The sequence below is a fragment of the Malurus melanocephalus genome, unplaced genomic scaffold (genome assembly GCF_030028575.1).
Source record: "Malurus melanocephalus ecotype Western Australia unplaced genomic scaffold, MMel_1.1 scaffold_150, whole genome shotgun sequence".
In the NCBI taxonomy this organism is placed as follows: domain Eukaryota; kingdom Metazoa; phylum Chordata; class Aves; order Passeriformes; family Maluridae; genus Malurus; species Malurus melanocephalus.
The window spans coordinates 1038849-1062273 of NW_026623382.1; the positions used below are offsets into that span (position 1 = coordinate 1038849).

At 35.9% G+C, this 23425-nt stretch overlaps 1 protein-coding gene across 3 annotated transcripts in view; it reads right to left on the bottom strand.

Annotated features, from left to right (window-relative positions):
- HDAC9 (histone deacetylase 9) overlaps positions 1 to 23425 on the bottom strand; it is a 242643-nt gene that overhangs the window by 200285 nt on the left and 18933 nt on the right. The window contains exon 1 of one of the 3 annotated variants that reach the window (XM_057371620.1): positions 10844 to 10898. The exons of the other annotated variants lie outside the window; for them this stretch is intronic. Within the exon in view, the coding sequence (XP_057227603.1) occupies positions 10844 to 10859 (16 nt within the window). The 5' untranslated portion in view covers positions 10860 to 10898. Of the gene's footprint in view, positions 1 to 10843; positions 10899 to 23425 lie in introns of those variants that run through there. 3 annotated transcript variants of the gene reach the window in all.

The following is a 23425-nucleotide window of genomic DNA, read 5'->3' on the forward strand; positions in this document are numbered from 1 at the left end:
CTGACACACAAAAAATATTGTGTAACAAATAATTCTGTAAACATTCCACATATATTTTWAAAAGGTAGCAGAGTACATAGAGAGATTTCAACATGGGTTGCTGCAGGTGGTCATTTAACATTTCCCAGWTAGTTTACTCCACTTTAAATAAGTTGTTGAAAAGCCCTCCATACAAAGTACAGGACTCACACATATCTGAGTAATAAATAACCTTACAAAATAATTCAGGAACATGTTATTGTAGCAACCTATTTTGGTAATCTTAGTATATTGTTTGGAACAATTAATTTGGTATCAATCAAACATTTCTTTTACAAACTTGAACTCAAAAGAAATTATAGCCAAAATTACACAAAAATTGCAAAACAGGGCAGACCAGCTACATTGTAAAGAATAAAAATGACTGTTCACACACACTGAACCCAGGGATGCACAAATTTAATACAATCGATTTAAAGAATATCTTTGTTTAAATTCCTTCACCTGCTTCTACCACTTTCATTCTCTTGTACTATACAATCAAATATAAAAAAAATAAGTGGTTTGGGCAGCATTCAGATGATTCTTACAATATTTCAACTCTTTTTCAGTTGTGCAAATTGCTTTATAAAATTGCAACTCTGAATACTGAAATGGCATTACAATAAATAATTAAGGATTTTCTGTGCTTTTTTTTTTTAATCACTGCAATAGCTGCATGAATCCACATTTAGTATAATTCCTACTTAGTACATGAAAACAAAAGATTTCTGATAAAGCCTCACAGTTAGACATTTATTACTGAAYATGATTTTACAAGAGAAAAGAATTAATTAACTAGTCCTTCAGATGTACTTCAAGACTGGAACACCAGTTCATGCATTCCATTGCTGTTGGCAAGGACTTAGTTATTCTATTAAGGAAAAWGCAGTTTTACTAAATGACAAACTATTTTGACAAATAGTCAAATCCAGGAAAATCCAGGAAACAGTGACATTGTTCAGAATATTTTTGTAATATAAACATGAAGCAAGTAATACTATTTTAAATGGTTTGACATTGTGCTCATTTACTTCTCCAAATCAGATAAGTCTTTTTGTTGCTTACTGTCAAGTTTATGAACAAATGACAGTCATTTACAACATCAATTCCCATTAAATGCAATTAAACTGAGGAGGAAAACATAAGTAGTTATGACCAAAGTGGTATTTTTAATTATGGTAAAATGATTAAAGCAAAGTGAAATGTCAGAAAGACCCCATAGGAAAGAGTGTTCCATTCTTTGTCATTAGAATGACCAAATTTGTAATATTGTTCTAGGATTCAGAGCAGAGAAACAGTGTAGAGAAATATTTGTCAAACACAAATGTCATGTATCAAGATGYATAAATAACTGTCATTCAGTACTGCATTCCTTATTTACATTAATACATGAAGGGAATAAAGGAGAAAGAGGGCAAACAAAAATWAAAAAACTCTTCTCTGCAGGCTTCTAGTCTTTTAGAGTGACTAAGACAGCTTTCCTAAGGAGCAGCAACATGCATTCCAAACATCTGCCATCTGACTGTTCAACGCAGTGCAAGAAGTGACTTGGAGGAAAAAAATGCAAAATATACCGGTGTATGGTTGCTATCAACCAGCTTTAAATATCTGAATGGTGGTTCTCTTAGAAACATYGTATCAGGAACCTGATCTAGAAACTTTTAGTAGTATTCCTCTATCACACACAAATAGACAACTAGACCAAAAATTACAAATAAATCAACTTTGACTTTTCTGACTCAATGATAAAAATATCTATTGTATGCAACATTGAAAATACTTTTTATTGTTACAAATTAATATTAATGTCTTATTAAAAAAGGTATTYCTTAAAATAATTATGGGGAAAATTTTTGTAGGCACCACACTRAATATGCAAAAAAATAAAATAAAGCTGATGCTGCAAAGGAAGGAAACAGCTTAGGTGGGAGGACACAAAACTGGGACCTGCAGGTGCCCAGGATTCCACACCAATTTAACACAGAGAGAAAAGCACAGGGCTGCCCACAACGCTTTAATTATTCAGAACTGGTACTCATTATTCAGGGAAAACTGGGAACCATTGCTCCAAACAGATCAAAGACTGAAGTAGCAGCATTTTATTTTACATCATTAACTTTGCCTTATTCAATTTTGCCAAACCTTCACTCTGGCTTTGGTATTAAGCACGTTCATTATTTACTACACCTGCACCACATTGTTATAAGCACATCTGGCACCTGAATTCAGAAAGGGGTTGGGCAGAAYCCCACATCATTAAAAATTAGTTTGCACTTTTGTAGTTTCATAAGCCTCTAAAGCCAAAAAGCCATGAAGGTTACYTTTAATTACAAAAGGCACCATCAAGCATCTATTACATAAAACTTGTTGACTCTTTACATGATCTATCCATTAACAGGGATTTATCCTGTCTCGTGTCAGGCAAATTCTGGTGGAATAGGTTCTCACCCCCCCAGTGCCAGTCTGTTAGTCCCAGCTGAAGCAGCAAAGTAGTGCAGAAGATACCTTTTTTTTTAGATTTTTTTTTTAGTCATTAGCTATTCCTCTTGTCAGCCCAGAAATTCAAAGAAAGAAATGTAATAACTGCCAGTGTATGGTGCTSAAATTTATTTTCAGGGGAGCAGTGTCTTTCCTGCAGCTATTGAGTAGCTGGAATTAGAAATATTTAGGAACTGCATCAACAATTCTCAGATGAATGCATATTAYCTCATTAAAAGTGCTCCATATTATGGGAAGAAGGTAAATGAAGAAATGGGAAGTGCTGAGTCCGTTCCAAACTATCCTGCTCCCTCTGCAGTTTGGATGGAAGGCTACAGCTAATTTGTGTTCTGCCTGCCCACAGGTTTTCCCTAACTGGGATCATAACTCACAGTCATCAGTCACCTCTGCCTTTTGGGGACACAATGGTTTAGGCCCCCTGCTAATTACAAAGKKTTTTATAAAACTCAGAAAATAAAASATATCCAAAAACTTAATTTYGTAACAAACTTGTTAGGCTCTGTTTGGGCCAGCTGACTTCAAAGACTGGGATTCTTTTTAATCAGCCAAGGAAGAAAAGAATTTGTATGCAAACAGAATTAAGCTATCAGCAAAGCACGACAGTTGAACGTAGATTCATTAAACAGGGCTGCATCTGAGGACTAAATTAGGCATAGGGAATGGATGGAAAAAAAAAATCTATATCTTAAAATGTGATAGGGTCCATTTACCAGATGAGATTAGTTTTCTCTACAATACATTACCCAAAGGCACTTCTAAAACTGAGGGAGTATATTACATGGTGCTAATCAGAACTTTTTTCCTAAGTAGGTCAAATGTTGAAAGAAAATCCTGAAATCTTATGCACTGTTAAAAAAAANAAAAAACCCAAAAAAAAAACCACATAAATCTCCTGAAAGCAGTACAGCCAAGGTGCTAATCACTTTCTAAAATATAAAAACCTTCTGCATAAACATTAAATGTAGCACTTTAAAATGCACAGTCATACACCTGAGGCTGTTCTTTMACTGTCATTTTAATTCATTCTGTAATAACCAAATGAATTTTAATTAGAAAAAAAATACTTTATTTGCATATGTAGTTGTTTAACTTCACAAAGATTGACTTGCTTAATTTTATTTTTTTTCCAGAAGTCAAAACATCCCCAGTTCCAAATGGTCAGGCATATTTAGACTTCAGATTTTCCTCTTTGTTTAGAAGAACATTAATAAGACAAGATARGGTTTGTTTATTTTTCCTGGTTTTATTTACAATAGGTATATCACACCTTTGAATAGCTTTGATGGAGAATGAGGCATTGTGGGGAAGGACAGCGAAGGAACCAGCAGCACAGGAGGAGAAACAACTGCCAAACTTCAGAAGAGGTTATTTGCTAATTAACTCAGGTTAATTCTGGCTCAGGTTCCAGCAAACACCAGTTACACACTGTCTTGTATTGCACATAACTTTACAAGTTCCCAAATTAAAAATCTCCTGATAAAAGTGTGTTTCCGAGCCATTATTTCAAAGCCTAACTGACAATTATCCATTATTATCTTCATGCCTTCTATCAAAATTCAAACTCAAACAACACATACAAGTTTGTGGATGGGTACAGAGGAGAGGAGTTGCCATGGATTTAAATGGGAATCCCATTAACCTCTCTGAAGACATGTGCAATAAAGCTCTGTGTGCCTCCTGGGCTAACAGACAGCGGTTTTACTGCAATTAGGATGGCACAGAACCCTTGCTGCTAAGAAATAGGCTCAATTAGTTTGGGCATAGCACCAACACGGCTTTGTGTAATCTCAGGATGCAGCAARAATCATCGACCAGCTGTTTGCAGCATGAAAACAGTAAACTAGCATCTGTCTAAAAAGGACATATTGACTCACTGATGCTGGAGCTATAAAATCAGAATTAGGATTATAAATCTTGCTGAAGTATGACTGAATGGGGAATAATGATTGGAAGCAGCAGAATCAAATTGGAAAACAGATAAAATATGTGAAATGATGACTTCTCATTAAAATGGGATGGAATGAAGTTCTCCCCCTTGCTGGGGAGTACASGACTATTCTTTGGTATTAAAAATAGAGCCAAGGTAGCTTCTAAACCAGGTGAGATTTCAAGGCCCAAGAGGAATTTGCACCTTTACCACCCAAAAAAAAAAGCAGTTCAGCAATGCAGCGTAGCCAAACTGCTGCAAACTGTGCTTCAGCAAGAGCTTCACATAAATGAAAGAAATTTTTTACTCTGCTGGGTTTGGAGCAATTTTATTGGCTTATAATTTGGAGAGATATGTCTATTATTTCTGAAAGGTTTGTGTTTTCTTTTTTTTTTTTTTTTTGTTTGTTTCTGAGAATAAAGAAAAATTCTACAAGAAAATAGCTTGTCAAATAAACTGTATCTTCTGGAAAATTTAATATAATACCATACTTGCATGCATATAGCCTGCATCTCTGTTAATGTAATTCCTAACAAGCCAGAGAGCAGATAAGCAAGATCCTCAGAATCACATAAAACCAAAGACAGAGCCCAGAATGCTGTCTTGCAGAAGGAACAGATTATTGCAGTGAACAGTACCTGAAGGATGAGTGCTCTTYGAAAAGAAGAGGATCCTATCTACACACACAACTCAGCATTTCTGCCCAAGTGAAGGTTTGCTTTATATTCTCCAMATAAATAACCTGTGGGCTACACATGACCATTGGCTATGTGTCTCAGAGTCACACAGCAATAACAGAAAATGTTATTTTTAAGCCCAAGTCAAAGACTGGAGTGATTCTGTATTTCCCCCTYGAGTTAACTTATTTTGAGTTAATTCAAGGCACCAAATGTGGTTTTGTAAAATAGAGTGTAGTCTTCCACACATTTGTTCTGGTCTGCAAGTATGTGTTCAAGCAAGAAAAATAGCCTGAGTTAATTAGCAAATAACTAACTTAAGGAAGAACATACTCAAAGCTTTGCCATGCCTTCATGGAAAATAAAGTAGCTCTCCTAATTCAATCTCCACACTAAGTATTCTTAGTAGACATGCATGACATTAGAGAGAAGGTTTTGGTTACAAACCATAAATATTCATTAAGGAACTATTGCATGGCCTTTTCAGAAAAATACATGTCTGAGAAAAGATTATATTCTTTAGAACTTTTGCCAATTTATTATTAAACAGCATTCAACTGTCTGTAACATTTCTAAATGCAGCAATTCAGAGTGAGTGAGTACATGAAAGGATAAATCTGGTTCACACAGTCTAAAATCTTCTTCACAGTCTGGGAAAACACTACAACAGGGAAAAAAATTCGTAAGAAAAAAATCTTCATCTGTCAGTCAAAGATTCTCCTGGCATAACTTCAAAACTTTACTCCCACTTTGCTATACGTTTTGATATAAAAGTTCATCCTTTCAAATCATCATGTTAGACTCAGCTAACAATCTTGCTAGAATATCTGCAAACAGAAATCTGTAAAAGAGTAAAAAATGGATGYGATCTCCAAAACATTTCTTTGACCTCACACCCTTAAAATTCAGAGTTTTGTTTATTCTGAAATACTGCGTTCATCTGCCTAAGATAGTTTGCTTAAGGACCTCTTTCCTTCACCCTTCTCCCTATAAAGACAGATAAGAAAGGAACTGGAATCATAATACCAAACATGAAATGAATAATGCTGCCCAAGATTTTTCAACGAATTGTACTCTTCACTCCCAAACTTTATTCAGTATTTTCTTCTGTATGGAAACAATGTATTAATTCCTGCAATTTTGTGTCTTCTTTTTAAAAAAATGGATGTAATTTGCAAATAGATCCCAGGTGAAAGAAAGAAACCTCTCGAGACATAAGACCATTTCTTAAATAAATGGCAGCAACAACAGTCTTTTGCACAACAAAGATCTGACAAATAATAAGGAATTAATGAAAATCTACAATTACCCAGATTATAAATTACAGAATCAGCAGCAGGATTGTTTTCATTTACAAAGCCAAAAGTAATTATAAATAATGAAATAAGAGAGCTCTAGTAACAGCCTTGGTTAAGAGTATCAAATTAGTGAGCTGAGAATAATTTGAAAAATGTAACAACACTAAAGAGCCATCAGAATGATGATAATTGGCAGCATCTGCTGTTTCACTGCAATAGTACATRAAACCAGCTGCAAATATAGGGCTTTTTAAGATTTCTCACTCTCCTACCTCCTCTGCTTTCAAACACTGACTTGCAGTGATCGTGCTTGATACAAGAATATTTGATGAAAAAAAAATAGGATTAAAAACAAAATTACCAATATTTATGGCTCAATAGGTGCTACTTTAAACAGAAACTCAAATAGGGCAAATATTTTCCGGCCTCTATTAAAATATTCTCAAGTTTTTGACAATTTCAGCTCTGTTCCTACAGAGTTCCTGTAAACTATTCAAAATAATTCTGTTCCATTTAATCATCCACCAACACTCAGTAGAAAATTAAGAGAAAAAAAATCATACCATTCAGTGAATTGTATTAGTCAAAATTCTCCACTAACTCTTGAAACTTACATGACCAGAATGATGCAAACATTATCTGAGACATAGAGGAGGCAACTTAGAAGGTTCAGAGGAACTATAAAATGTTACTATTTCCTATAAGCTACAAGCCCTTCAAATCTGACTAATTTGGGCTTCATAACCACAATTATTCTTTTGGTTTAAAAAAAAAAAAAGTGCTGGGAAACATCAAACCCCATCATTCCTCTAAACTCAGCTGAAGTCTCATTTCCTACAAGCACTCAGACACTGAAGATGGGAATGCACTGTGGAAATGATATAAAATTCTAATTGCCCACGTGTCACTTGCTTTCCACAGTAACTGCAGGAGATGACGAAATCAGGCTGAACCTAGCAAGTACCTGTGATGGGGAGGGAGATTACACAGATGAACTGAAGGAATGCCCAATGGAGACATTCCAGTGGAGCTGCTCAGTATCTTCTCCTATAAACTGCGAAACATGAGACTTCATTTCTTCCACATGCCTGCAGAAACAACTACATAGATAGCACAACACTAAAGACTCCCTTGACCATTCCTCCTCCTTCTGACCTCCTCCTTCCTATGGAAGGTTTATGAGATCAGATTTTAAAAACATTATTTAAAATATACAGCATCCCCTCCCAATCAGACCAATGGTGATACACAGTATGGTGACTTGCACCRTATTTAATGTAGCTGAAAACTACATTGAGGATTACATATTTGCTAGGCAGAAGTTTGATTTTAAGGCCTGACCTGCCTTTTGTAACATTATTCATTATGTCTATGTTGTAGATACAGAAACAGTACTGTTTTAACTGGAAAAATGCAAGTGGGAAGGGGTGGGGGGTGTGCAGCAACCTTTTCCATAACATTAACACCACATAGCACAGAAATGACACAGGAAAAGTTGCTCTGGAATTATTTTACATTTACTGGCACACCCTTTCACTTACAACGAACTGCAAGAGAAAAAAATTGAACTAGAGGAGGAAAACTGTCTAAGAGCAAGCTCTACTTGGAAACAGATCTCAGAAGAAAGGGGGGTTCTTGACTTGAAAGGATTCCTCTCCCCCAGTGTTCAGGATCCAATGAAGTTCATTAATTTCAGTGACAGTTGGTTAAACAGTTCATAATATAAATAAGTCTACACTTGATTTTCGAATGGATAAAAGAAAAACTGCTTTTAGATTAAATACTGGATTGGGAATGTTAATTTAAAACAATGGACAGAATTAGGATCCCTGAGGTTACGCTCTGGTAACACAGTAATTACATGGTGGCTACTTTTAAGACCAAAAATAGATGGCCTCAGGAATAACATTAAGCATATTTGAGTGCTAGAGAGAAGAAGAAAAAGAATTGACAACCCAATGCCTCAAAAATTTAACAGTAYGTTCCTCACACTGATTGGCTAAAATGCCATTTTTAAATCACTTTTTGCCTCCCATTTTGCAACGAACTTGGTAGTAACAACTAAAAATTTTCCTCTGCACGCAGAAGAGCTAAAAAGATATTTTTAGCCTGGTTTCCTAAGGAAATGAAACTTATCCGTTAGGCCCTCATCACAATAACTTCTGAATTCATGGAGTGATTTCTGCCAGGTCTGAGAGGGTGTGAAACATATTAGGTTCCCAAAAACGGCAGCTGGGATAGGAAAGAGAATGTTAAGTAGTGCTCCCACTGTGGAGCTGCCTTTGCTAGACATCAGGGAGAATCCAGGGACTCCTCTCTGCCATCTCTGAGACCAGGCTGCTGCAGCTGGGCTGCTCAAGGGTCCACGTGGAGGGGGAAAAGGATAAGGCTGATTTTGTCTTGTTTGCTTTAACAAAASCTGGGATGATCATATATTTGCATGATTCCAGTTTAGTTGGCAAAGAAAGTAGTATTGACCGAATCCCTCAGTAAAATGTRTCTTGTCACAGGGGCACCAAGACTTTTAAAAACTCTGCAAATTTGCTGAGGATCCAGCAGCAGGCACTGCAATGCAGTGAAGGCTGAAGGAAGGGGTAAAATTTGTCACTGACTTGAATGAGGGATAAATYAAAAAAATTCCAAAGTGTTCTCCTGTAGCTGAAGAACCAGATAAAAGAATAAAACTAATAACAAAATTTGGCATCAAGAAGCAGAGGACAGTATTAAGGGTTAAGCTATCTGAAAAACAAGCTTGTTTTGTCACTTAGTAAGAACAAATTGCTTGCTAATTATGCTCATGTTGCTCATATGAGAGATGTAGATGGCCTCAAAAAGCAACACTTCCTGCAGCTATTATGCTCTAACTTATTCACTACTGTTAGACTTGACATCCAGTAAACTCTGTAAGAAGAAAATAATTCTTTGATGGCTGTTAAAAGGCATCAGCATTAAGGGTGAGTTATGTGGAAGCCTTYTCATCACAGCACACCCATACCTTAGAGCACAAGGAGCTGGCAGCCACAAATTCACTCACAGTTGAATGATCCAATGTCCACCATGTTCGCTTGTGTGACATTCAAATGGATTTACTTGTACTTTTTTTCAGTGTGAGGTTATAAATAAACCCATAATAATAATTTCAAATCCTTCTTTTTTGGATGCTCATGAAACTCCTCAAACATCTGGCCTAGTGTTTTCATCTTTCAAAAGTAAATATCCAAATATTAAAAGAATACATAGCAGCCACTCTGTAAATACATGCTGTAGAAGCTATAGAGTGCTAACGGGGATAGACAGCTTGCAATAAAAAAAAAATGCATTAATTAAGAACAAAAATACATTGACAATTTTTAATGAAGCCTTCCCTAAGAAAAACCCCCAATACTGGGTTGTTTATTTTTTGCTTGCTTGTTTGGGTTTAGTTTTTTGGCTTCTATTGCTAGGACAATTATCATTAAAAAAGCTCCTAATAATCTTCAAGTAAAGCTATAAAGTAAAAAAATATACTGACAACAGAAGTTAGCTCATCCCACTAAAAGCTTGTGATAAAACAAATTCTAAATCAATGTGCCCTTTCCCTAGTCTTGGGGTACATTTAGCCACATAAGACGCATGATCAGTTAGACAAAAAGAAATAGCTGTAACAAGTAAAACCCTTATTACAAATTTTGACTGCATACTGAGAATCCAACCTAACTCCCCTTCAGACCAGTAAATATAGGCTAGAAGCTTCCATTGTACTGCTGCCCAGACACCAGGCTTGAACTTAATACAGACTTCACAGATGACTGGCAGTTTTTTGAGCACAGCAATCACAAACCAAACTTATTTTAGCATTAACTMTATGTCCCCACTATAAGGTAGCCTCACTTCAGGTTATTTAGTGCAATTAAAAGTGAAACTATACTAAAAAGTATTTCTTTGCTTATTTAGCCTATCATTTAGGACTTTAAACTGTAATAATTATTACTGCCAGGACACACAACAGAACTCAAAGACAAACCTTCCAACCACCAAGCAGTAATAGCAACCAACATAAATGGCTTCAGCTTGTGAAGGACAGCACAGCATAAGATATAGTACTTGTGGGAGAAGTGGAAGTTCATTTTTCAACTCATTCAAAAAACTTTGATCTTTTCAGATCTTACAAACTTGCATTGTTTTTTCAACTTTTATTATTTTGGTAATTAGCTTGTAATTTGTCAGGTGTCATATCTTTCTGACCCTATACAAAGTTTATTGCTAAGGCAGCTGTGTCCAGATTTATCTACTACTAACAACAAAAAGGATCTTTATTATTATTATTATTATTATTATTATTATTATTATTACACAAAGCAATACATCTTATACAGATTTTAACCACTGAGGATAACTTCTAATTCAACCTTCAATTTAGATCTAAAATGAAAGGAACTTACCAGTTATGGTGTACATGGTCTCACTGATGTCACTTACAGTGGTTTGGAAAACTAGCAAGGCTGTTCTGATATTAAAAGCAACAATGAAGGGAAGTGGTTAGTCAACTAGCTGGTTCTGTTATTCCCTCCCACTTCTTACAGAAGTACCTAGTTCTGTGGGGTCATAATTCAGCTTGCTATCTCAGTTCTTAATTCTGTTGTTTTGTTTTGTTGTTTTTTTAAAAAGTGCAACACTACATTTGCAGGATTATTAGTGTTTCAAACCAGATTTTCAATAGCTATATTTGTAATCAATACTAGATACAGAATCCARGCAATAGTAATCTCTGTTTACTTGGAGGGAAATTTTTTAAAAATTAATCAAAGAGGAATTTTTTTTAAGTAGCCAGACCAAAAATCTGTCTAACAGTAGTTCTTCTTATTGCTGCTTTGACTGAAGATAATAAAAATCTTCATTCTGCAATAGTGCAAATGGAAGAATTAACTATCTGTATCTATCGTTAGTCAAGTTATCTAACAGTCCCAATCAAGATGATTTTGAGTCAATGGATGGAGGGGTTACTCAGGTATTTACGCATCTGTACACAAATAGGGGCTTCCATCTAAAAAGAAATCCATATTTTCTAGTCATTTCAAGTGATCAAGGGTAACAAGAGACAGAAAATAACTAAAATTACATAATTTGTTATTAATAATATGATGAATTATTGCCTTAAAGCCATATTTGTTAATGTATTTTCATACATGTGCAATACGCTTGTTCATTTCAAATAAAAATCCAGTTCTGGGGAACTTCAAATATCAATTTCACTGCTGAGCCTGACTTTTTTTCTGATACGTGATGTTTAGCACCACACATTAAAGGAACTCTGAAAGAATTAATRCGATCTCAGTGTCCTCACTTGGAAAGCTCCTTTAAACATGAAGAATTTCCAATTTCAGCAACGCTATTTGGGAAAAATAAAAACAAACACAAAAACCCTCCAAGTCCCTTTATTTCTGTACAATAAAATAATATAAAATAGATTAAGATTAGTTGGTTAAAGCTAAGCCACAGAAACAGCCCAAATTTATCTTTACATTTCTGACCTTGATTTACTCAATGTTTTCCTTCAGCATTTGTAATGTACATCAAAGATTCATTCAGTGYCTACATCCAGAGACGTGGGTGTTTTGAGCACTTGAGATAAATCATAAACTAGATCAAAGTTCAACTTTTCTCCCTACAAAAAAAAATCCTCACACCCAAAAACCAACGTGTGACTGATGCCAGAAGGAACTGCACTCTCTGTGTCCCTCTCCATCATCCACATMCCCTGCCCAGTGGGCAGACCACAGAAGCTCTCCTGCTTTTGTGAAAGCATGACTTGGCTACATGACACATAGGGACAGGCCATACTTCGCTTTCTCTCACATTTCTTTCTTCCATCCACAGAGATTTCCCATCTAACACATTGGAGAAGCTCCACATTGCCGTCCTCTGCCACAGCAGGTCAATTCCAATAGCATTCTTCTTGTGTCTCCCCAGTAACTTGGAATTCAGCTGGGTATAGCCGAGCCCCACTTGCTGTAGCCTGACAGTGCAAAAGACCTTACAATATTAATTTCTACAATACTTAGTCACTAAACAGACTCTGTGGAATCATGTCCCTTCTCCTGGGAGGAAAAGACAACAGGATCTGGAGAGACAAGATCTTCTAAAACCTAATGAGAATGTAACTCATATAGGCTATTAAAAGAGACTTTACTCAGCAGGAGTAGAAATGTGGACTAGGTGATGCTACCTGCTTTTCATGCAATTTCCTGGTATAGTAARCACATATGTCATGTTCATAAACACATCACACTATAACTGCTGCGTGTTTCCCCTATCTCTCTATCAAGATACTGCCCCAAAATTTCACTTACTTGRTGGTTAAAACATTTATGGAATTCCAATATATACATTGGAGTAGCTCATATAGACCACTCATAGCTCATCTGTAACCATTGCACCTTAATGCTCAAACTGTCCTTTGAATTAAGGAGCTTCCCTCCCCTGTAGTAACTGCACTGGTGCAAAGAAATCTCAGGCTGTGGAGCAGCTTGGAGAGCTTTCCCCTACACATATTCAGGGAAATTGGGTGTGGGCAGGTGGGTGTGTTTCTAACCTTTCACTTGATCAGGTTGCTCAGAGCTTCATTCAACCTCACCCTGAACACTTCCAGGATGGAGGGTCCACAACTTCTCTGGGCAACCTGTTCCAGTGCCTYACCACCCTCACAGTAAAGAATTTCTGCCTAATATCTGATCTGAATCTACCCTCCTTCAGCTCACATCCATTCCCCACTGCCCTATCACCATATGCTCTTGTAAMAAGTCCCTCTCCAGCCTCCTTGTAAGCCTTTTTTAAGTACTGGAAGGCTGCTCTAAGATCTCCCTGGAGCCTTCTCTTCACCAGGCTGAACAGCCCCAGTTCTCTCAGCCTGTAACTATCTTTAGGTACTAAATAAAGAACTCATTATTCAAACTTCCATGAAAAACCTTCAACATTTTTCATGAAAATCCACAAATACGGGGTCTTTGGAACTCATCAGAGAAATCATGCTGGAGATTCTATGAGCACACACTGAGTCTCCTCTCAATCTGCTTGTGGTTTTCTGTAGRTTATAGGGCAGCATGAGCTGGAGCAACATAAATACAAAGCAGAGACTAATTGCCAGATTGCCTCATAAAAAGAAAATACTACCTTCTSCTTTAGAAGAATTAATTAAAAAAATCCTTTCAGTATCTCTTAAAATCTCAGCATTCATTTGCACAATGGCTTGTCAAGAAATAGTAAATTTTAAATACTGATAGCAAATAAAAATTACTGTACTAAAGCTAGTAATTGAAGTTGTCTTCATTGGTCATAATATTCATAATTGATATATAGGCCACATGGCAAACACACCAGACATYCAGGCAACCCACACATTTTGGAATAGCCAACTACAGTATCTACTACTCTACTCAATCTGCTTCTACAGAGTTCAAACGTTGCTATGTTTGGTCAGATGTTTCTATTAGGTTAACAGCACCACAGCAGAAAAAACAGCTACAAATAGCTATTGTAAAAGACAAAACAYTATAAACTAGGACATTTTTTATACATTATCTATTTTTCCTCTGGCATCATTGTTAACTATGTCACCCTTGCTCTACTGGGAAATCATTACAGTTCTCCTTGTTTAAAATAATAACAATAAAAAAAWATATATCTAAACTGTTATAATCCCCATTTAGAGCTGTTGTTATACATTACTGAAATTCCGTGAGGAAGTGCAACTTTTACAAATATGGACAGCTTGTTTCATTTCCCTAAGCTGTTTTTTCACAATGTCTTTGCATAAAAGTTGGGGGAAAAAGAAAGAGCAGAATCTAAAAAAAGGTGTTCATATGGACAAAACAGAAATGACATCYTAAAAACTGACCTGTTATTGCTAAACATTTTGGACTGATATTCACTGGACTGAAAACACTCCTAATGAATTTTAAAATGCCTGCATTTTAAAATCCTAATGTGTGTAGCACATGCTACAGTGTAGCCCTCAGCTACCCAAAGGAGTTTGGTTTTCTCAGAGGGTTTTTGAATAGTAACATTTTCCAGTCTCCCTGCTCCCAGAGTCCTGGCAACCCCTCCCAAGGCTGAGAGCTGCGTCAGAGAAAAGCTTGAGAATCATACACATCACAGGAGAATCAACTCCAGCTTTCCTTTTTGGGAACACCTTGAGGCTTCTTCAACACACAAAGACTCTGAGACTAAACAAGGGCTAAATTAAACAAGAATGCTCTTTATCCTGTGTGGGGTTACACAAGGAGCAAATTCACTTTACAAAGATAGCTTATTTTCAGAGTCTAGGAGACAAATGTGACTTATGTCTGGATCACTGCTGGTACAGGCCCCTCAAGCTGTTCCTGGATGGAGTCACTCCAAGAAGGTTCAGCTCTGCCTCCTCCATGAGTGATACTCACAAAGCAGCATATCTCCATGTTCTTATGTTACTCATGTTCCACAGCCAGAAAAGAAACTCATTTTGTCCGTATTTTTTTTTTTTTACCTCATGGATCCTTGCTCTGTGAAAAGACTCTGAGCATGCTGGAGCTTTCAGAGTTATTTTAWGTCTTTCCTAGACAATGTTTTCTCTTACAATCCAATATTCCACTACCTCTGATTGTGTGATCTGGGCCATTGCTCACAGTTTGACTCAAGGGAAGAGATGGCCAAAGCAAGAGATGTGAAGCTGTCACAAAGGATTGACATCTGACGTAAAACTCTTCACTGAAATGTACTGCTCATTGATAAAAACTTTTTTTTTTGGGACGTTTTCTCTCACATATCTGTCAAAACCCAGAGAGATCAGCACTTTCCACACAAGAACAAACCACTGATGGCATGCTCTACCTAACATGCTGTGATATTTTGTTTACAATGAAAACTATGAGTTTCATATTTGCCCACAGGTATTTGCATGTCAAATTTACCACTTTTTGTGACAYTTCTTGTAACAATTCTGGGTTCTCCATGCCTAAACACACATTGTACTTCATTATACAATCTAGACACTTCCTTTACTGTCAGTATGAGAGAAAACAAATCGAGCAATGAAGCCCATTTATGATTCCACTGCTAAAAATGACTGTCACAGGATGCTCAAAGTGCAAAAACTTCAAACAAAATTAGATCAGACAGGATGAAAACCTTCTCCCTGTTTCACATTTTGGACTATGCAGCAACTATGGAAATAAGTCAACATATTAGGATGTATAAATCAAATTGGGTATTATTTCTTCTTCAAGACTACACTTCTCAAACAAGTTCAAAAGTACYAAAGTTGGCTCCCAAAATCCTCTTAAAATTTCATTTAACTTCTAGATGACACACTCAAAATAYGTAAAATGGCATAAAATGTGTTGCAGAACTGGTGTTTGTGGCAGTACTTAAAAACTCTCATAGTGTTTTTTTAATTCACTTTTAGTCACTATTAAGTCTTCAATTCTTAGTTTATGTACTCCAGATATACCAGTCCAGTGTTTTAAAAAAACCTAAAAATGGAGGCTCAAAATGTGAGTCAGAAAAATTAAAAGAAAAAMTATATAATCCCCTGGTCAATTTTAAAAGCATTGACCTGGCATAGCTAGAAAGTTTACATTTGCAGCAGGAAAAAAAAAAAAAAAAGGTGCAGAAAATAACAGACTACAAATCTGTTATTTCAGTGTGGGTGCACAGAAAGATAAAGGATAAGTGTCACTGCATTGATTCTCCAACTACTCTTTATCATGTTTTTAACATATGGCATGGATGCACAAAGCTCCAAACAAGGAGCATTTTGTGTGGATTTTTTTTTWAAACCACAAGAATAAACAAGTAAAATAGTGTATGAGGAACATCTCTACAAAGGGAGCACCATATAAAACACTTTTTTCCCCTTCATGCAAGAAAAATATCTTCCAATGTCTCTCCAATCTCGATATTCCAACTGTTGATTTTGGTCAGAAGGCCTCAATAGGACTACTCCCCAAATGCCCAGATTTCACAGTTACAGTACTGGTGACATTTTTGTATTCTCCTGCCTTCCTGCCGATTATTTACCTATCATTTAAGTTTCTAGGGTCCATTTGAGATGAGTAGTAGGATGAGATCTGGAAGTGTATGAGCTATTACTCTGCATACTTATTTCCACAGAAAATAAAGCGAGGTATGCAGCCCAGCCAGGAACTGCAGCACATCCCAGTAAGTACCCACGAAAAAGATCCCAGGCCAACAGAAAGATCATTAAAACTAATAGGATTTTTTTTTTACTTTGTCTTTTATTTCTAGAAGACAACTTCAAACACCAAATACAGACTTTAATATACAAGTTTTAAGAGCAGAAATACTATCTTACCTCCTATACTTCCCTTTTGTGGCACTATTTTGATGCCTGCTGGCTCAGAGGAAAGTGACCTCCCTTTTTCAGGGAATCATAAATGCAAGAGCTAAAGGTTCTATATTTACTTTGTCTCAATACTTTCAGCATTAYAGACAAAACATACAGAAAAACAAATCCAGAGGAGAAAAACCTCATAAGCGTTCTTTTCTTCACCTTTTTTTTTTTTTTTCCTAATTTCTCAATAGTTTTCTATCTCAGTTTTGGAATCTTTTCTCCTTGTTTCTCCTGAGCAATAGCCACACAGGTATTTTGTAATACAGACACTAATGGGACAAGACTGATTATTCAATTATTAGGAGAAAAAGAAAAGACAAATAGGTTACATATATATATATATTAAGTGATAATTTGCCTTCTAAATTCTGTATGTCTCCTTTGCCAACCTATTTCCTCCTCTGAAACAGAAGTTCTGCATGATCTTTCCTATAGACAGCAAATGACAGCTAGTAGCATGTAGATTTTTGAAGTGCAAATGGCTCAGAAAAGAAAAWAATATTTACCCAAAACCCAATTAGAATTGATTTTTTTTGCCAAGTCTGTCCTAAGGTCAAATATTTTCCAACTWGTATCTCCTGAAAAGTAGAATTTTAACAATGACGATTTTATTTTACATAATTTCTTCTGAGGCTTTCAAAGCTCAGTCAGCTCAGTCAATTCAGTCGGCTTTACACTGTGCAGAGCTTGACGTGGATTTTATTTGGTAATGCCTTAGGTTCCAGTTATTCAACATCGAACTGCAGCTTAATGTTCTAATCTCTTGTTCTGCTCATCAGTGTGACTTTTACATATGCCAATCTCTAATTGTTTAAGGGGAAGCTTAAACAAAAAAAAAGTAGATGGAGAAGCATTTAAAGGTAAAGACTTTGAGGGACCTGGTGCACACTTCATATTTTCATAAAGAAGCTAATCTCTTCCATGAAATAGAGSAACTTATATGAAGGAAAGTTTTAATCCTCAAAACAATATTTTCTATCTTTTAAAGAAACTTTGCTATTATTTGATGAACCATGAAAAAATTTTAAATGATACTGCATGAGTGATTATGCTGGAATTGTTTTCTTGTGTCAAAGCACATATACCTAACTGCTTCCTCAAGTAACCTGAAAATCTCTTCCAGTGTTGTCTTAATTTTTAATTCTAACAGGAGATAGCTGCATTTGGCTGTCACTGTCTTTAAATAGTAAGCAAACACTATGGCTCTGCAATGTACCTTCCTTGTAAGAAAAAAAAAACCCTGCAATTATCGCTGTGTGGTACCCTGTATACCAGTGTGCACTGAAATATAAAAAGTGCCCATTATCTGTACTGTTACAGACTACAAAATATGCAYCCTTAAGGCAGTGCAGCAATTTAGCAACGATGGCGCGTCTTTAAATAACTATGCTAGAAAAATGAGCATTAAACAACTTTTAATGGCTGCATCTACAGAAAACTTCGTGGCGCTAAGCCACAGATCTTTCTCATCTGAAATTTATATTTAGATACATAATTTCTTTTATCTGTACACCAATTTCTCTTTGTTACAGAACATATGCTCTTCCTCAAAATAACTTGCTATTTTTGTACTATTACTCAGCCACATACTTCCACAAAGCTGCAAGTGTTACTTCAGATAAACTTAGTGCCTTTTTGGCTAGTTTCCATGTCACTTTAATGACAGAAAAAAAGACTGCCTAATGAAGCGTGATCCTGTACCCCCACCACTGAATTTGGGATTGCTTTGGGTGAGGGCAACGAAACCAGTTGTTTATCAGCTGACTAGTGGGGATTGAGGGGAGGAAAATAATAAAAGTTCTTGCACATTTCCCCTCTGGTAGACGTACTTCAGACAGGAACAGTATCATATCCTACCTTTTAGTAACTCTGATGACTTCTTCTGTTATTTTAAGTATTTCTGAATGGAAAATAGTAATGGTCCAACTTGTACAATTATCAAAGGGTGGTGTAAGAGAATGTTAAACATTCACGAGATTTAACAACASTGTTCACAAATAYGACAAACATCTTTCTAATCTGGGATATGATACATTCAGGTACAGCAACTTAAATTTCAAACTTCTTTGATAAATTACCTAATTTGCTAATTGCTATTCAGATGTTCTGAAATCTTTGAATTTCATGGCCATGCTACAGTAYGCAGTGGCGTAGTACTACCTCTTCAGAACATTTCTGCATCAGCTGTTATCATTAGCACACCAATACCATTTCCCTCCCCCAATCAAAATATAACTCTGCAAGACATACACTTCAGCAACAAAAGGCCTTATTTTAGCTTTAGAAGTAACTTTTTGCAATCAGAGAGATATGTGGGGTTTGCAATGTATTTCTTAAAATAGACACACCCCACACACTTCATATAGAAGTATTTCAGTATTCTTCAAAATGAAGCAGCAGCTTGTTTCCTACGAGATTTAAAAAACAATCTGACAGTCTCCCTCTCCATTTTGATCATCATGAAAGATTCAAATTTGTAAAGATAGAAAAAAAAATAGGAATATAGCAGGACACAATACTACTGGCTAAAACTAAAAGTTGGTTTTTATTCTAAGTATGCATATATTTCTTACCAACCATTTCTTGCCTTCTGTTTCATCATAGAAAACTATTTTACACTACATTATGTGTAGTTTAATCATATGAAAAAATACATCGTCATGAAAAAAACCTCTTGTTTAATCACATCATTCTACTCAATAATGCCAAAGTCTACAGAAAGAGAAATTTATTGTATAGGGATGTAAATAGTTTCTATCTAAAAAAGAAAATTCTATAAATAAAAATAATTTTAACCCCAGAAATTTATTGAMTCCTAATTTTATAATGCTTTAAGCTTAAAATGGACTTTCTAAACTTGGTGTCTTTTGGGCCACTGACCTTCCTCTGTAACTCCTCCCTCAGGAAGCTATAAAATCTSTGTCCAGATAGATCCTCAACATGTTTTGAAGAGCAAGGTTTCCATTTGTTTGGGGACTTTCTGAGAGGAAGCACTGCTTTCAAGAACTGCTTAAAGCCACAGGGAAAAAAAATGTCCTGGAATTCTGAAAATTGAGTGCAAATGAAGTTGCTTCATCACACAGTGATGATTTGTTTGCACAGCTCYGGTCTAGCTGTTTCTGGACATCCAAAATGAATAAATCTACAAAACATGGTGAATTTACTTTCCCTTGAGCATATCACTTTTTAATATCAGTGGTTTTGGCTGTGATTATTAAGTAAAACTGCCAGGATACAAATGAGCTGTAAGGGAAGAAACTTCCTCCTGGGGAGCACTGAAAGATCTGGGAGCAGGAATATGTGTTCAACTGTACCAGGAAGAAATGAAARAGAAGATCTGACCAGTTTGGGTGTCAGGCCCACATTTACCAGAAATAAGACTACACTTTTAAATACGTGTCTATCAGCTTGTCCTATCAACATTAATTGTCCTGCAGGCTACTTTTGCAGAATTTTCCATATTGTTACATGACTCYTGCTAAGGACTGCTCCACATTACACAACTCAGCAGGACGCAAGAAGCTTTAAGAAGGAAGTTGAGGCTGTTCAGCTGATGGGAGGCAGGGAGGGGACAGCAGTAATGTACTGACCTTCTGTTTTCCTTTTCCATACTCCACGGCATTCCACATGCTACTGCTAAGTAAATCATTTGGCTTACTTAAAACCACCATCAGAACAAAAGCAAAAAAAAAAAAAGAAGTGTAATCACCATGCTGATTTAGCCATCACAAATCCACTCTCTCTCACAAACTTATTTCTGCAATTTATCTGCCTGGGAGTCAGCTGCCTCACATCACAGCACAGCAGGGCCACTATCACTTCATCATTATCATTAAACCACCTGCAGCCACACAGACAGGTCTAAGCTGGAGTGTTCTTTGCCCCCTGTACCTCTCTGTCTCCTGCTGGGAAATTAGCCTGCTCTGTTTTCTCTGAAGCGTAAGGTTAACACAAYATGGTTTTGCTGCCATAGCCGTGCTGGCTAGCAGAATAATTCTTTTCAATATTAGGCCTTAACAGGTAGTTAAGAAAAACTTGTTTAGCACTGTTGTCTTTGCTAGTCATATTCTGATGAAGAAACACTTTACYAAGTAAAAGAGAACTCAAATAAAAATACACATAACAGCAGACATTTGGCTACATGTGCATGAATGATCTTGTAGACTGAAATGGGTCTACCTGTAAATACATAAATAGAATAAAAATCAGGAAAACAATTAAGCAATGTGACCTCTGTATACATCAGACATGCTTGGATCAAAGCTTGGTTTGACTTTAGTGCATTTGATTAAAAAAATAAAAACATAATCAACAAAAATTCTAGGCTAAAATTTCTGACTGCATTTTGTTTAAAAGTGTCCTGGTCCACTGTTTGAAAGAGCTAGCATTCAGGCATTGAAAATAGCCTTTATTCAAAAGAAATGAAGCTGTGCATCTWAGAGAGCCTTCAAATACTTTGACACTACTTTGTCAGTTTCTTTCCATTAAGTGAAGATGAGACAAGATCAGATTGTAGGGGTTTTTTTTCCTTTTTAAAAAGGAATTAGCTACCAAAACTCTTAGTTTAAGAACAAGGAAGTCAACAAAAACATGTGGCAACTTCAATTGGTTGTTAGATGAAATATACGGTAAGATCAATTCTTATCAAAATTCTCAAGCAGCTGTCTAGGGYAAAGTAACAGTAGGACATATATCATACTCCCCTGAATAGTCTTCCAGATTCCAAACCCTTTCCACCCTTTTCAAGGAACTTTCTGAGGCAGATATGATTGTGGTACGCTAAGAAACCTYCCRGATTTCTCCTTAGGTACTTGCTCAGAATCCCCTTAGACTCAGATTAAAAAAAACCTTGCACTTTCCTTTGTTTTGACCCTGTTCCCTACCAGCTTCACTCTTTAGTATCCACAGGAAGCCAAAACCAGACTGTCAAATACCTCCAGAGCTGACTAACTCCATGTACTTGAATTATCAAAAAACCTCAAACAAAACAAACAAAACCTAAATGAATAAACAAAAACCCCAAACAAACAAACAAACAAACAAAAATCCCAACAAAGAAAACCCATTAGAATATTTGAATCATTATTTAATTCACATGTCTGAGACTCACTCTCCTGGTTTCCTAGAACTGATTCTTAGTGATTTTGTTGACCAGCTCTGCTGGGTCTTTAACATTCTGAAAATACAGCAAAGCTTTCAGATTCTTATAAAACAGTACTTCAGGATCTTTGAGTTTACATAAATTTTGACCCACTAGGAAAATGAACAATTCTTCATATGAGAGACTTATCTGGTTACCTYTCTAAAATATGTGATGTTCAATTCTTATGTTACACATTACTGCAATTACACCTCTTATGCTGTAAAAAAAAAACAAAAACAGAACCACAAACCCAGAACCCTTTATATTAGGTGTATACATTTTTTTTTAAAAGCATACGATGTAAAACAAATGCTTCAGGAAATTATTATCGCTTATTAAGGAAAGCATCTTTCTCACAGTCCTACATTCATATTGAAATAATCCAAGATTTTGTCAATCACAAACTATTTAACAGATACCAGAAACATAGTTTGGCATGCAAAGAAGTATTAGGAGTTTGAATGACACATTTATTGATAAAATATGAATATATTCATTCTAAGCATATATTTCTACATCACAAACCRGATTTAGTTTTCCAGTTAAAGAAAACTAACTTTTTGTAAATTCATATTCAGCCTCCTATTATATAACCCTGATCAATACTGTTAACTCCTGCACTTCTTGCTTTTTTTGGTGAAGAAATCTTCTGTCAATAGAACAAAAAAAGTATGTTGGTGTACCAAAATTTGAACATTTGAGTTTGATTATGAATATAATTTAATAAGTAGTTTATCTCTTCAAGCGTCCAGGAGACATACTAAATGCATGTTTAAGAAGTATTTGCATTTCTTTTACCTGTAAATTGTTGGCATTTCCAGCAGATTAAAATATAAGTATGCAGGAATTGAAAGATATGAAAGCCCAATCCCTGTGAAGCCATTCTTCAACAAAATTATTTTAATTTATTCAGGATAGAAATGCAAATAAATCTTTCTAACACATACTGAGAACAGAAAATTGGAATGAGACGCCGATATGATTATTATAACATGAGGGGGAATGTAGAGAAGCATTAGCGTGGCAGCTTGGAAATGAGAACTTCTAAGGATACAGACACCCGGTAAGCACTCACAGGGGTCACAACGCCTTTCAGTCCCTGAGGAGCAAAAATCATTTCAAAGTAAAATCAGAAAATTAAGCAAAACAACACAACTTCTTTATCAATAAGCCCAATATGCAATAACATGGATTAATTATTTTTTTAATTATAGAATATTTATTATGTAAGAAAGATGAGAGCCACTAGTACATCTTGGTTTTACTTGAGACTCAAGTTGCGTGGGCTTTCRTGAACTCTCCTTTTACCCCTTTCACTTTCCTCCCCAAGATATTTTACGTAAAAAAAGTAAAAAGGTCATTTTATTGCTGTCTGAGAGGAAAAGTGGTGACAATCACTCATTTATTCAAATGTGTTATGCTTTATAGTGACATACGGGGAGTGGAAGAGCACTCAGAAGCAGACATAGAACTAAATGCTACTGCTTTTAGTGC